Here is a 14,364-nt window from a genome sequence, read left to right as displayed (position 1 = left end):
CCTGCTGCTCCCTCTCCTTCTGCCACTCCCTTCCTCCCCATACTCCTGCATGGACTCACGCTCTCTCTCTCTCTCCCTCAAATATTTTTAAAAATTAAACAAATTATCTCATATCACAGTTTTAAAGGCTTTTCAAATTTCTTATGAAACTGTCCCAGACTAAAAAAAATCACTTTTAAGTTTCATTTAATAAGCTGATTTCTTATAGCAAGAATGAAGCTAAGCTAAAATAGCAACTGAATAGAACTAAGAAGTTAATTTTACTCTCAAGTACTAGGCAGAATTCACAGTCATTACTGTTTTAAAAAGGTAACTGCATGCTTTTAAAAACTGTCAGGAAGATAAGTTAATTTTACGTACCAACATGGTGTTGTCGTGTTGGAGAAGTAACATTTCTAATACAAGGAGTGAGTTGAGATTCTGTTCTTTCGTGAGATGAATCTCGTGATCTGTCACTTGATCTTCGTCTATCTCTTGATCGTTCATGTCCCCCGCTAGCACCATGTAGACTCATTTTGGTGTGGTCAACAACTCCTTTAGCAACACGTGAGGGAGTACTGGTAAGTCAAAAAAGAAAATTAACCATAAAAGTGGAACAGGAGATCACAAATGCTTTTAAAGAAAAAAGCAATTAACATTAAACTACTACTATTTTGAAGTTTAAGAATCAAATGCTACAATTCTGAAACAATTATCTTAAACATGTAGGTTTTATAAATGCTGGAACAGAGTATATTTAAAGATCAAATAATCCAACTCAGTTTTTTTTTTTTTAAGAATGAGAAAAACTAAAGCCCAGAAATGTTAATTAACTTTTGAGTAAGTAGTAGTAGTAATAGTAGTAGTACTAGAGACCACCCAGATCTTCTAAATATTGCTCAAACATTTTTCTCTCTTTGATGGGGGCAGGGGGTGGCGAGGCACAGGCAGAGAGAACACCAGCTTTCAGAACTCCAAAAAAATCAGCTATGGGGCAAAGTAACTGGTCTCCTTGCCAAATACAATAAGCCTACATGCTTACTTTAATATCAACTCATCTTGATTTTGATTGAACTCCTTTCAAAATTTTTGGCAAAAAAAAGTTTCTTTGAAAAGCATTTCTCTAAAAAGCTTAATTAACTGTGCTCTGTAAAGCTACAGAATTTAAAATTTTAAAATATCTTAGGTAAATTTGCTTATAAGAAGTGAATACCTGAGAATGATGATTAAACTAGTCTAATTGGCAGAATTAAGTCACAATTATTTATGAAGATATATGTACCACATGTACAATGCTATAGAGAAGTTCCCTCAAGGGACTTGCATGTACCCGTCTCAGTAATAGATGTGTATCAGTAATACATGAACACACAAATTTAAACAATTCAATAGTAATCCCAAATTTCAAATATAAAGCTGGTAAGTACATCTCAAATATGTAACTAATAAGTGAGAAATAGATAATAAATGCTTTAATATCTCAGAGGAATAAAACTTCACTACAGACTTGAGTTAATCACTGGTGAATCAGGTGCTGGCAACTAAGTAAGATTTTCATAAAGTACATTGCAGGTAAGAAAATTGACAAGAACAAAGAGAGAGCCAAACCTAATACATCTGGAAATTTACCATCTCATCATTATACCATGATGCATGGTTTAAAAATTTAGTGTTTTTTATAAATAGAAACAGAAGAAACTTCACAGTTTTAGAGAAATACAGAAATATAACACAAAATGTACTCTAATACTTAGTTGCTCAACATGTTGAGTATTACTTAACATTATGGAACATTTCCTCATCTGTAAAATATAGGTTCTATTTACTTTATTAAGGTTAATATGAGGATTAAACGAAGAAATAGAAGTACACTAACCAACAATGTACCTAGCACAATAGAATCCCCCAATTAAATACTAGTTTATTTAGTTATGACAGATGGAGATATTAAAATTCAATTATAAGACTGCTCGGAGTCACACAGTATTTAGTAGATATGCTAATAATACTATACCCTAGGCCTTTTTTTAATTTTTTTTTTTAAGATTTTATTTATTTATTTGACAGACAGAGATCACAAGTAGGCAGAAAGGCAGGCAGAGAGAAAGGAGGAAGCAGGCTCCCTGCTGAGCAGAGAGCCTGATGCGGGGGCTTGATCCCAGAACCCTGGGATCATGACCTGAGCCAAAGGCAGAGGCTTTAACCCACTGAGCCACCCGGGTGCCCCTACCCTAAGCCTTTTAATTCATTCCAGTGTCCCCTCCATATTATTAACCCAGCACTCCATCACTGAAACCACACTCATTAAAATTTAAATCTTCTTGATTCAATTTTAAATCCCATAGTGCTTCTGGAACATCTCCTCTGTTGGCTTATTATCTACAATTCTTTTGTTATTTTAGTATTTTCTTTTATTAAGATACTCAGTCACCACCTCATTATAACAGACTACAAAGATAAAAGATAAGGCTAACTTTGTATTTATCCTAAGAGTTACTTCTAGGGAAATAAAGGCAACCTATCAACCTTTATCAGCTATTTGTCTTTCATAAAGCCACAGAGCAAAAAAATTCTACTCCCATCTTCTTTCTAGTGAAAAAGATCAAAACAGGACTGCATCCTTGGAACATAATAGTTTTCTTCTTATAGAAAAGATCCTACTGCATTTATGTTAAAAACTTCAGAGTAGAAACAATGGAATTTCTGGTTTGTCTTAAGGTAGGAAAAAGAGGGGCGCCCTGGGTGGCTCAGTGGGTTAAAGCCTCTGCCTTCAGCTCTGGGTCCTGGGATAGAACCCCATATTGGGCTCTCTGCTCAGTAGGGAGCCTGCTTCCTCCTCCCTCTGCCTGCCTCTCTGCCCACTTTTGGTCTCCATCTGTCAAATAAATAAATAAAATCTTTTAAAAAAATAATAAAGTAGGAAAAAGAAAGCAATCTACACAAATAGAAAAAGGATTATATATTGAAATAAAAACCTCCTCAAATTATCTTAGCTGTTAAGTTTTAAATGTGCTTAAATATGAATCTAATTGTTAATCTAATGGACAAGGTATAAACCCAACTACAACTAAGGCCAAATGCAGGACAAATGTTCAGTTTGGGTGAGGCCAAACTGATTAATTGAAAAAAAGTGTTTCTAGGGCGCCTGGGTGGCTCAGTGGGCTGGGCCACTGCCTTCGGCTCAGGTCATGATCTCAGGGTCCTGGGATTGAGTCCCGCATCGGGCTCTCTGCTCAGCAGGGAGCCTGCTTCCTCCTCTCTCTCTCTCTGCCTGCCTCTCTGCCTACTTGTGATCTCTCTCTGTCAAATAAATAAATAAAATCTTTAAAAAAAAAAAAAAAGAAAAAGTGTTTCTATCAGACACTTTTATAACTGAAACATTAACTGCTACTAAGCATTTATTCTGCTAAAATATTGGCTTTACATCTAAAATGTTTAGATTTTAAAGAAATGCAAAAGGATCATACTTCCATTCTTTATTTTCATTCCCAAATGGAATGTACTCTGCATCAAACCTTCAAAATCAGATGTCATGGAAGACTAATTATGTCCTACTTGATTTAATTAAATAATTTTAGATCAGAAAAGCACTCTAAGGACAAAAATAATTAGTACGTGTTAAAGAAAATGAGGACAAGCAAGTTCAGAGGGGATAAGTCTGCTTCATGTTGCATTTAAAAGTCAGAGATCTGTGAACTCAGGACAGGTAAGGAGTTGAAGATTACATCAGCTCCAACATCTACTTTTAGTCAAGACAGAATAACAAGGATTGAATTTGTTTTCCTATCTGGGGGAAAAAAGTAGACAAAATATATAAATCAATGGTTTGTAAGACACAGTTCATCAGCAACGACAGTGATCCCTGAAAGATGAAAAACAAATGAGATAAGCCCAACAACTGCTCTAAATTATTTTTCCAAATTACTATTTTTTATTAATTATTTTTATAAACATATAATATGTTATTTGCCCCAGGAGTATAGGTCTGTGAATCGTCAGGCTTACACACTTCACAGTACTCACCATATCATAAACCCTCCCCAATGTCCATTACCCAACCACCCTCTGCATGCTCCTCCTCCCCACAGCAACCCTCAGTTTATTTTGTGAGATTATGAGTCTCTTTCCAAATTACTATCTTAAGAGATTTTCCAGAGTAAATAGGGAAGTGAAACCCAGGTGGAACCTGGTAGACTCAGGTAAGGAGCTGGAGAGCTTGGGAATAGTAGGTGCCAAGAGTTCTCAGCAAAGAGCACTAGAGGGGGGCGCCTGGGTGGCTCAGTGGGTTAAGCCGCTGCCTTCGGCTCAGGTCATGATCTCAGGGTCCTGGGATCGAGTCCCGCATCGGGCTCTCTGCTCGGCAAGGAGCCTGTTTCCTCCTCCTCTCTCTCTCTGCCTGCCTCTCTACCTACTTGTGATCTCTCTCTGTCAAATAAATAAATAAAATCTTTAAAAAAAAAAAAAAAAAAAAAAAAAAAAGAGCACTAGAGGTGGGGAGCAAGCAGCACAGAGAAAAAACTTCAGAGATCTGCAGTCTTCTTGAAATACTGAGCTGAGTACCAACCAGCGAATACATCTGAGGAAACGACATAAGGCTCGGGAAAGAACCAACTCAAAGGATAAGAAGACACAGTGACCAGGACTCATATAGGACCTACTTCCCCCAGGCAGGCTGGAAAACCTCGTAATTCATAGGGCATTGAAGAAAGAATCTTGACTAGTTTTAAAATTTTAAAAAAGCACTATGGGATTTAAAATTGAATCAACATTTTAATGAGTGTGGTTTCAATGATGGTCTTGACTCTGAAATGGGAATCAGACCTAGACTGGTCACCGTGCTAGTCATATCTAACAAATCTTAACAGGAAGACCTGAAAAGAATCAAACTGTTTCCAAGGAACTCAAGTGTAAAACAAAGCTCAAGAATATTTATAGAAAAAAATAATACCCAGCATCCAAATAAGGTAAAATTCACAATGTATGGCATTCAATAAAAAATTACCAGGCGTGCAAATAAGTAGGAAAACATAACCTGTAAGAGATTTTAAAAACTCAATCAAAATCAGCTTGGAACTGACATGTCTCAGAATTAGAAACAATGACATTAGAAGTCATTATAATCATATTGCTCCAAAAGGTTATGTAGAAATACAGAAGGAAAAAAAAGATGCAGATCAAACTTCCAGAGATATAAAAAATGATATCTTAGATGAAAAATAGACTGGATGGAATTAAAGAAAATTACACATTATAGAAGAAAAGATTTGTGAATTTGAAGACACAGCAAGAGGAAATACCAAAAATAAATATAGTATTCATTATAAAAAAAATAAATGGAGTAAAAGTGAGCAGCAGGTCAATTTCAAATGCCCTAATATAAGTATAATGGAGTCCATAAAGGAAGAAAGGTAAAGAAAAGAAAAAATATTTGAATGTCTTGAAATGTAATACTACATGTATTACACACAACAAATCCCATATTTTAAGAAAAAAAAAAAAAAAACCTGTGAACCTATATTTGCTTTATCTAGCTGAAACATCTTCAAAAATAAAGAGGGAAATCCATTTTCAGACACACAAAAAGATGAGTTAATTAATTAACCATGAGCAGACCGGCATTATAGGAAGAGTTAAAGGAAGCCCTTTAGTCAGAAGAAAAAGTAATGCCAGAAGAAAATATGAATCTACACAAAGGGATTGAAGAACACTGGAAATAGTAACTACATGGGAAGATCTTTTTTATATTGTTTAAATCTCTTTAAAAGATTCAAACAAATCTCTTTAAAAGATTTAAATAATAATTATAACAATACAGTATGGGGCTTATAACATATACACATAACTACAATAGCAAGTTTGGGATGAGAGACATAAAAGTACACTATTGTGGCTCTTAAACCATTTCTTGTGTCAAGTAGTACGGCTTGAAGGTAGACTGATAAATTAAAGATTTGTATTACAAGCCCTCAAACAACCACTAAAGTAAGGAAATGAAGAATTACAGGTAATGAGCCAACACAGAAGAGAAAATGAAATCATTAAAAAAAAAAAAGATGCAATTAATCCAAGAGGGCAAAGGAAAAAGGGAGAGGATGGGGAAACAAGAACAAATGGGACAAAAAGAAAATAAAAAGCAAGATGATAGACTTAATCATATCTATAATCACATTAAATGTAAGTGGCCTAACCCATAAAAGGTAGAGATTATCAGACTAGATATAAAAGTCAGACCCAATTACATATGTTGCCTACCTGAAATACACTTCAAATATAAAAGTACAAGGAGATTCACTATAAAAGGATAATGAAAAATCAACTATGCGGACACTAGTCAAGAGAAAGCAAAAGTAACAATATTAATATCAAAGTAGACTATAGAGCAAAGAATATTACCAAGGCATATCAAAAAGAAAAGCGGGATATATTCATTAAAACCATGTCCCAAAAGTTCTTCTGCTTCATAATACAGCTTCAAGATACATGAAGCAAAATCTGATAAAAGTGTAAGAACTCCATACTTATATTAAGAGATTTCAATACTCCCTTGTAATACTTAATAGAGCAAACAAAAAATCAGGAAAGATGAATAAAATTTGAACACTATCAATGACCTAACTGACATTTATAGAACACTGAAGCCAGTAGGAGCAAACAACTCATTTGTTTCATATGCCCACAAAACATTTACCAAGACAGATGATATTCTGAGCAACAAAACAAGTCTCCATAAATTGAAAAGAATTCAAACATATAAAATTTGTCCTCTGATTACAACAGAATTAGATTAAGATTCAGTAACAGAAACATATATGTAAATTTCCCAAATATTTGGAAATTGAATAACACCTTTTAAATAATTTATGGAGCAAATAAGAAAGCAAAAGGGAGAATGCAAAATTGTCAAGTTAAAAAAAAAAATGTAATCAAAATGTACAGAATGGCATGACATTATAGCAGCAGTTAGGGAGCAAATTATAGCATTAAATACCTATATTAGAAAAAAAGAAAGTTCTAAAAAATAAATAACTTGTTTCCACCTTAAAAAACTAAGCAAAGACTAAATTAAACCCAAAGTGGAAAAAGTAAGCGTACACTAATTAACACTTCTATAAGCAGCACACAGGGTGTGCATCTTCTTTCCTCCCATTCAGAACTATTTATGCTGAAATATTTTTATTCTTGTTAGTAGTTAAGTTAAATATTTTAAAAGTCATAATTATGTAATTATGAGGGTTGGACTCATCTTGTAGGTTTATAAGCCATTTATAGTTATTCTTACCTATTGTTTTATGTCGGGTTTGTGGCATTTAGTTTGGATGTTCTCTATATATTAAAATAATTAAATGCTTGTCTGCCATGTAGATTTTTTTAAAAAGTAGAAAAAGTAGTAAGAAAGATCAGAGTGGAAATCAAAATAATAGAAAACAGAAAAAAAATAGGGGGAAAAAAATCAATGAAACAAAACCTAGTTCCTTTGAAAAACCCAATTAAGGGGCACCTGGGTGGCTCAGTGGGTCATGAGCCCCGAATCAGGCTCTCTGCTTGGTAGGGAGCCTGCTTCCTCCTCTCTCTCTGTCTGCCTCTCTGCCTACTTGTGATCTCTACCTGTCAAATAAATAAATAGAATCTTTAAAAAAAAAAAAAAACAAATTTATAAACCTCTAGCCAGACTGGAGATAAAGAATTGAGAAGATACAAATCCCAATATTAGAAATGAGAAAGCTGACATCACTACAAAGGTCACCCATATTAAAAGAGTAATAGAAGAGTACTATAAACAACTTTACACAAATAAGTTCATCAACTTAGAAAAACTGGACAAATTCTAAGGTACCAAACCTTACTCAGTAAGAAACAGATAAGGTGAACAGCTCCATTTTTAAAAAAGATTTTATTTATTTGAGAGAGAGAGAGAAATAGAACACATGCTTGGGGAGGAACAGAGGGAGAGGGAAAGGGACAAGCAGACTCCTTGCTGAGATCGGAGTCTGACTTGAGCTGAAATCAGATGCTTAACTGACTGAGCTACCCGGATGCCCCTGAATAGCTCTATTTCTATTAAAGAATTGAATTTGCAGTTCAGAAATTCTCCTCTAAGAAAACTCCAGGCCCAGATGGCTTCACTGATGAACTCTACCAAGCACTTAAGAGGGATATAATATCAATTCTACATAAACTCCTTCAGAAAATTGAAGACAACATACTTCCTAACTCATTATATGAGGCCAGCATTACTCAAGTACCAAAACCAAAGACTTTATAAAATAACTACAGACATGCCTCAGAATATGCATATTTATTTTTTTTTAAAAGATTTTATTTATTTATTTGACAGAGATCACAAGTAGGCATAGAGGCACAGAGGCAGGCAGAGAGAGGAGGAAGCAGGCTCCCTGCCAAGCAGAGAGCCCGATGCGGGACTCGATCCCAGGACCCTGAGATCATGACCTGAGCCGAAGGCAGCGGCTTAACCCACTGAACCACCCAGGCGCCCCAGAATATGCATATTTAAACAAAAATTTAATCAAACAGAGCAGCAGATAAAAATGTCAATCCATTATGTTCTAATGAGATTTATCCTAAAAATGCAAGATTGGTTGAATACTCAAAAATCAATTATTATATGTCAATTATACTTCAATAAAAATGTCTTAATATAATTCACCATATTAACAAACCAATGAAAAAAGCTATATCTCAGTATACATTTTGGCAAAAAGGAAATCCATTCCTGATTTAAAAAACAAAGCAGGAATACAATAGAATATCACCAACTGGATAAAAGATATCTACAGAAAAACCTACAGCCAGCGTCAGACTTCGTGGTTAAAGACCAAACACTCTCCACCTAAGATCAAGAACAATACAAGAATGTCTACTCTCACCACTTTTATTCATCAATGTACTAAAGAGTGTACCCAGAACAGTATGTCAAGAAAAAGGTCTAGAAGGCATTCAGATTGGAAAAGAAGTAAAACCATCCTTATCTGCAGATAATGCAATCATCAATTGTAGACTCTAGTACAAAGTCACTAGAACTAATGTTTAACAAGGTAACAGGATGCAAGATCAATATTCAAAGTCAGCTGTATTTCCATATACACTTGATCCTTGGAACAATGCAAGTGCTGGGAAACCAACCCCTCCAGTTTAAAACCTGCACATAACTTTTGACTCCCCCAAAACTTAACTATTAACAGCCTCCTGTTCACCAGAAACCTTACCTATAAACAATTAATACATATTTTGTATGTTATATGTATTATACTATACACTGACAATAAAGTAAGCTAGAGAAAAGAAAATGTTAAGAAAATCATAAAGAACAGAAAATACATTTACAGTACTACATGCATATTTATTGGAAAAAAAATCTGCATGTAAGTAGTCTGTGCAGTTCAGATCCATGTTGTTTAAGGGTCAACTATACTAGCAACAACAATAACAAATCAGAAATTAAAATTTTAAAACTACACCATTTACAGTAGCATCAAAAAACTGAAATATGTAAGGATAAATCTGCCAAAGATGGAGATCTATATGCTAAAAGTATAAAACACTGCTGAGAGTAACTTAAAAAGACCTAAATAAATGGAAAAACTCACCAAGTTCACACAAGTCAAATGATTCAATATTATTAAAAAAGCAACTCTCCCCAAGTTGATCTATAGATACAATGTAACTCCAGGGGTGTTTGGGTTGCTCAGTTAAATGTCTGATTTCAACTCAGGTCATGATCTCAGGGTTCTGGGGTCACCCTGCCTGGGGTTCCATGTTCAGTACTGAGTCTGCTTGTCCTTCTTTCCCTCCTCCTGCCTGTGTTTGTGCTCTGGCTCTCTCTCATAAACAAATAAAATCTTAAAAAATACACAATGTAATTCCAAAATTTTTAACAGGTTTCTTGGTCAAAAGTAACAAACTGATTCTAAAATTCATACAGAAGTGCAAAGGATCTAGAAGAGCCTAAATAACTTCTTAAAAAGAACAGATATGGAACACTAATCTAATTTCAAAGCTTATTATAAAGATACAGGAATGAACACAGTGTGTTACTGGTATAATGACAAATAGATTAATGAATCAGAAAAGGGCCCACACACACGTATACAGACAACTCATTTTCAACAAGGATTCAAAGTCAATTCAAGAGTCTTTTCATCAAATAGTGCTGAAACAAATGAATATAGAATGTATAATCTGCCTCCAGCACCTTGGGGAGGGGAGAGTTGCAGGTGACGTAAGGAGAGTTTGTGTCATATACAAAAGTGAAGTCAAAATGAATCACAACCCTAAATCTAAAACTTAAAATTATAAACGTTTAAGGAGAAAAAAAGCAGAATTCATTAAAAAATATATTAACATGGGGTACCTGGGTGGCTCAGTCGGTTAAGCACCCAACTTGATTTTGTCTCAGGTCATGATCTCAGGGTTGTGAGACTGAGCCCCACATTGGGCTCTATGCCAGGTGTGGAGCCTGCTTAAGATACTCTCTCTCTCTCTCTCTCTCTCTCATTCTCACCCACCCTTCTTCTCCTCTCTAAAGCTAAGTAAATAAGTAAATCAATAAACTGATGAACTGGGATACATCAAAATTAAAAATTCTTGGGCGCCTGGGTGGCTCAGTGGGTTAGGACGCTGCCTTCGGCTCAGGTCATGATCTCAGCGTCCTGGGATCGAGTCCTGCATCAGGCCCTCTGCTCAGCAGGGAGCCTGCTTCCCTCTATCTCTCTCTGTCTCTCTGCCTGCCTCTCCATCTACTTGTGATCTCTGTCAAATAAATAAAATCTTTAAAAAAAAATTAAAAATTCTTCAGGGTGCCTGGGTAGCTCAGTTGGTCCAGCACCTGCCTTCAGCTCAGGTCATGATCCCAGGGTCCTGGGATCAAGTCCCACATAGGGCTCCCTACTCAGCAGGGTGTGTGCTTCTCCCTCTCCCTCTGCCTGCTGCTCTCCCTGCTTGTGTTTGCACATGCGCGCTCTGTCAAATAAATTATTTTTTAAAAATCTTTTAAAAAATTTAAAACTTTTGCTCTTCAAAAGATACTGGTAGGAGAATGAAATCATGTATCTGAAAAAGAATGTGTATCTAGGCTATAAAGAACTCTCAAAGCACAAAAAAATTTGATATAAGGATTAAAAAAATAAATACATGAAAAGCAGCTGAACATCATCACTCATTAAGGAAATGCAAATCAAAACCACAATGTAACACCATTTCACATCTATATGAATGGCTAAATAAAAACAATGGCCATATCAAGGGTTGATGAATATGTGTATGAAATGAACTGTCACATACTCCTGATGGTAATGTAAAATGTTCCAACCACTTTAAAAACTGTATTTAAAAACAGTTTGAAAGTTTCTTAGAAATTTACATATTTACTATGCATATGACCCAGGCATTCCACCTATTCACCCAAAAGAAATAAAAGCATGTCTGTAAAAAGATACAAACATTGTTAGTTGCTTCATTTGTAACAGTTCCAAACTAAAGACAGCCTAAATGTCTGTGAACAGGTAACTGGATAAACAATTTGTGATGTGTCCATACAATGGAATACTACTCAAAAAAAGAGAAACGAACTATTAATACAAATTACAACATGGATCAAGTTCAAAATTATACTGAGTGAAAGAAGCTAGATCCCTATACTACCCAAAAAAGGACACAGTAATATCAAGTTCTGGGAAACACAAACTAATGTACAGTGTCAAAAAATATACTGGTACTTATATGGGCATGGAATATGGGGGCTGAAAGAGGTAGAAGGAAAAAGTTACAAAGGACCCCAAGCAGAATTCTTTGAAAAGGTGAGAACTAGAAGAAAATTATGAGAAGAAAAAATTTCATAGGTAAAAACAAACATATAAAAAGGTAGTAGACTAATCACTTATAAAGTCAGTATGGAGGTAAAAACACAAAAGTAGTATAATCAGTTATATCCACAAATACCATCAAGGAATACAGAAAAAGATGTAAATATGTCATCAAATACCTAAAATGTGGAGGGAGGAGTAAAAGTTTAGTGCTTTTAGAATGTGTTCGAACTTAAAGTGACCATCAACCTAATACAAACTGCTATACACATAAGATATTATAAACCTAATGGTAACAAACCAAAAAACTATAATAGATGCACAAAAAATAAAGAGAAAGGAATCTAACCATAACACTAAAGAAAAAAATCAAATTATGAAGGAAGAGAACAAAAGAAAGGAACAGAGAGAAACTACAAAAACAACCAGAAAACAATGAACGAAATGGCAATAAGTACACACCTATCAGTAATTACTTTAACTATAAATGGACTAACCATTCCAATCCAATGAGTGAAACTGATTAAAAAAAAACAAGACCCATTATATGCTCCCTACAAGAGACTCACTTCAAAACTAAACACATGTACAGATTAAAAGTGAAGGGCTGAAAAACATATACCATGCAAATGGAAGTAGGAAAAAAAAAAAAAAAAAGCCAGGGTGGAAATACTTACACCAAACAAAAGAGACTTTAAAACAGACTATAGCAAAAAAATAATAAAATAAAATAAAAAATAAACAGGCTGTAGCAACAGAAAAAGAAGGGCACTACAAAATAATAAAGAGATCAATACAATAGGAGGGTATAACAATTGTAAATACCTATACACCTAATAAAGGACCACCTAAATGCATAAAGCAATTATTAACAGATATAAAGGGAGAAACTGAAAGTAACACAATAATAGTAGGGGACTTTAACACTGCACTTACATCAATAATAGATCATCCAGACAGAAAATCAACAAAGAAACACTGACTTAATGACATAATTAGACCAAATGGACATAAGATCTATATAGAACAGTCCATCCAAAAACAGCAACATACACATTCTTTTCAAGTACACATGGAACATTCTGTAAGACAGATCATGTTGGTCCACAAAACAAGTCACAATAAATTTAAGAAGACTGAAATCATACCAAGCATCTTTTCTGACCACAATGGTATGAAACTAGAAATCTATAATAATAATCTGGAAAGAACACAAATACATGGAGGCTAAACAACATGCTACTAAACAATGAATGGGTCAACCAAAACAAAGAAGAAATTAAAAAAATACATGAAGACAAACGGAAATGAAAACACAATGGCCCCCAAACTGAGGGAGAACTTTATACTAACAAAGGCCTACTTCAAGAAACAAGAATACTCCCAAATAAACAACTCAAGCTTACATCTAAAAGTGCTAGAAAAAAACAACCAAAGCCCCAAGCTAGCAGAGGAAGGAAATGATAAAGATTAGAACAGAAATAAAATGGAGGATTAAAAAACAAAAGGAAAGCTCGATGAAATCAGGAGCTGATTCCTTGAAAAGATGATAAACATTGATAAGTCCTCAGACAGACTCATCAAGAAAAAAGAGAAAAACTGAAATAAAATCAGAAATGAAGGAAAAATGACAACCAACACCACAGAAATATGAAGAATTATAAAAGAATATTATGAAAAACTGTATACCAACAAATTGGACAACCTGAGAGAAATGGATAAATTCCTAGAAACATACTATCTTCCAAGACCAGGATAAAACAAAACTTAAGCAGACCAATTACTAGCAATGAAACTGAATCAGTAATCAAAAAACCTCCAATAAACAACAATCCAAGACCAGATGGTGAATTCTACCGAACACAAAAAGCTAACATATATTCTTCTGTGTTAGAAGTACAAGAGAAAGTAGAAGACAAAAACTGCCACATTCATTCTACAAGACCAGCATTATTACCCTGATACCCAAACCAGGAAAAAACACTCCAGAAAAAGAAAACTACAGGCCAAGATCTCTGACAAACACGGATGCAAAAATCTTCAACATATTAACAAACTGAATTCAACAAAACATTAAAAAAGTAATTCTCCACAATCAAGTAAAGTTTATTCCAAGGATGGAAGGGTGGTTTAATATTTGCAAATCAATCAATGTGATACATTTTTTTAAAAAAAAGGATAAAAACCATATGATCATCTCAAAAAAAAAAAATTTGACAAAATATAACATCCATTCAGGATACAAAGTCTCAACAAACCAGGTTTAGAGAGAACAAACTTTAACATAATAAAAACCATACATGAAAAACACAGTGATTTAAAAACTGAGAGCCTGTCCTCTAAAATCAGGAACAAGGATATCCATTCTCACCACTTTTATTCAACATAGCACTGGAAAAACCTAGCTGCAAGAGTCAGACAAGAAAAACATACAAAAGGCATCCAAATTGGTAAAGAAGTAGAACTCAATATTTGTAGATGATATGATACTATATATGGAAAACCCTAAAAATTCCACCAAAAAAACTATTAGAACTGATAAATGAATTCAGTAAAGTCGCAGGAT

The 14,364-nt window shown here is 34.5% G+C and overlaps 1 protein-coding gene across 4 annotated transcripts in view; it reads right to left on the bottom strand.

Moving 5' to 3' along the window:
* The window catches only part of BTBD10 (BTB domain containing 10), a 72,882-nt gene that overhangs the window by 19,909 nt on the left and 38,609 nt on the right, over nucleotides 1-14,364 (bottom strand). For all 4 annotated transcript variants that reach the window (XM_004752007.3, XM_004752009.3, XM_004752010.3 and 1 more), the window contains one exon: nucleotides 361-557. In XM_004752007.3, coding sequence (XP_004752064.1) covers nucleotides 361-557 — 197 coding nt within the window. The remainder of the gene's footprint in view (nucleotides 1-360; nucleotides 558-14,364) is intronic.

The sequence above is a fragment of the Mustela putorius genome, unplaced genomic scaffold, assembly GCF_011764305.1.
Source record: "Mustela putorius furo isolate JIRA1106 unplaced genomic scaffold, ASM1176430v1.1 tig00003859_pilon_pilon_pilon, whole genome shotgun sequence".
NCBI classification, from domain to species: domain Eukaryota; kingdom Metazoa; phylum Chordata; class Mammalia; order Carnivora; family Mustelidae; genus Mustela; species Mustela putorius.
The sequence above is the reverse complement of the archived record's forward strand: the minus strand, read 5'-3'. Positions and strand labels throughout refer to the sequence as shown.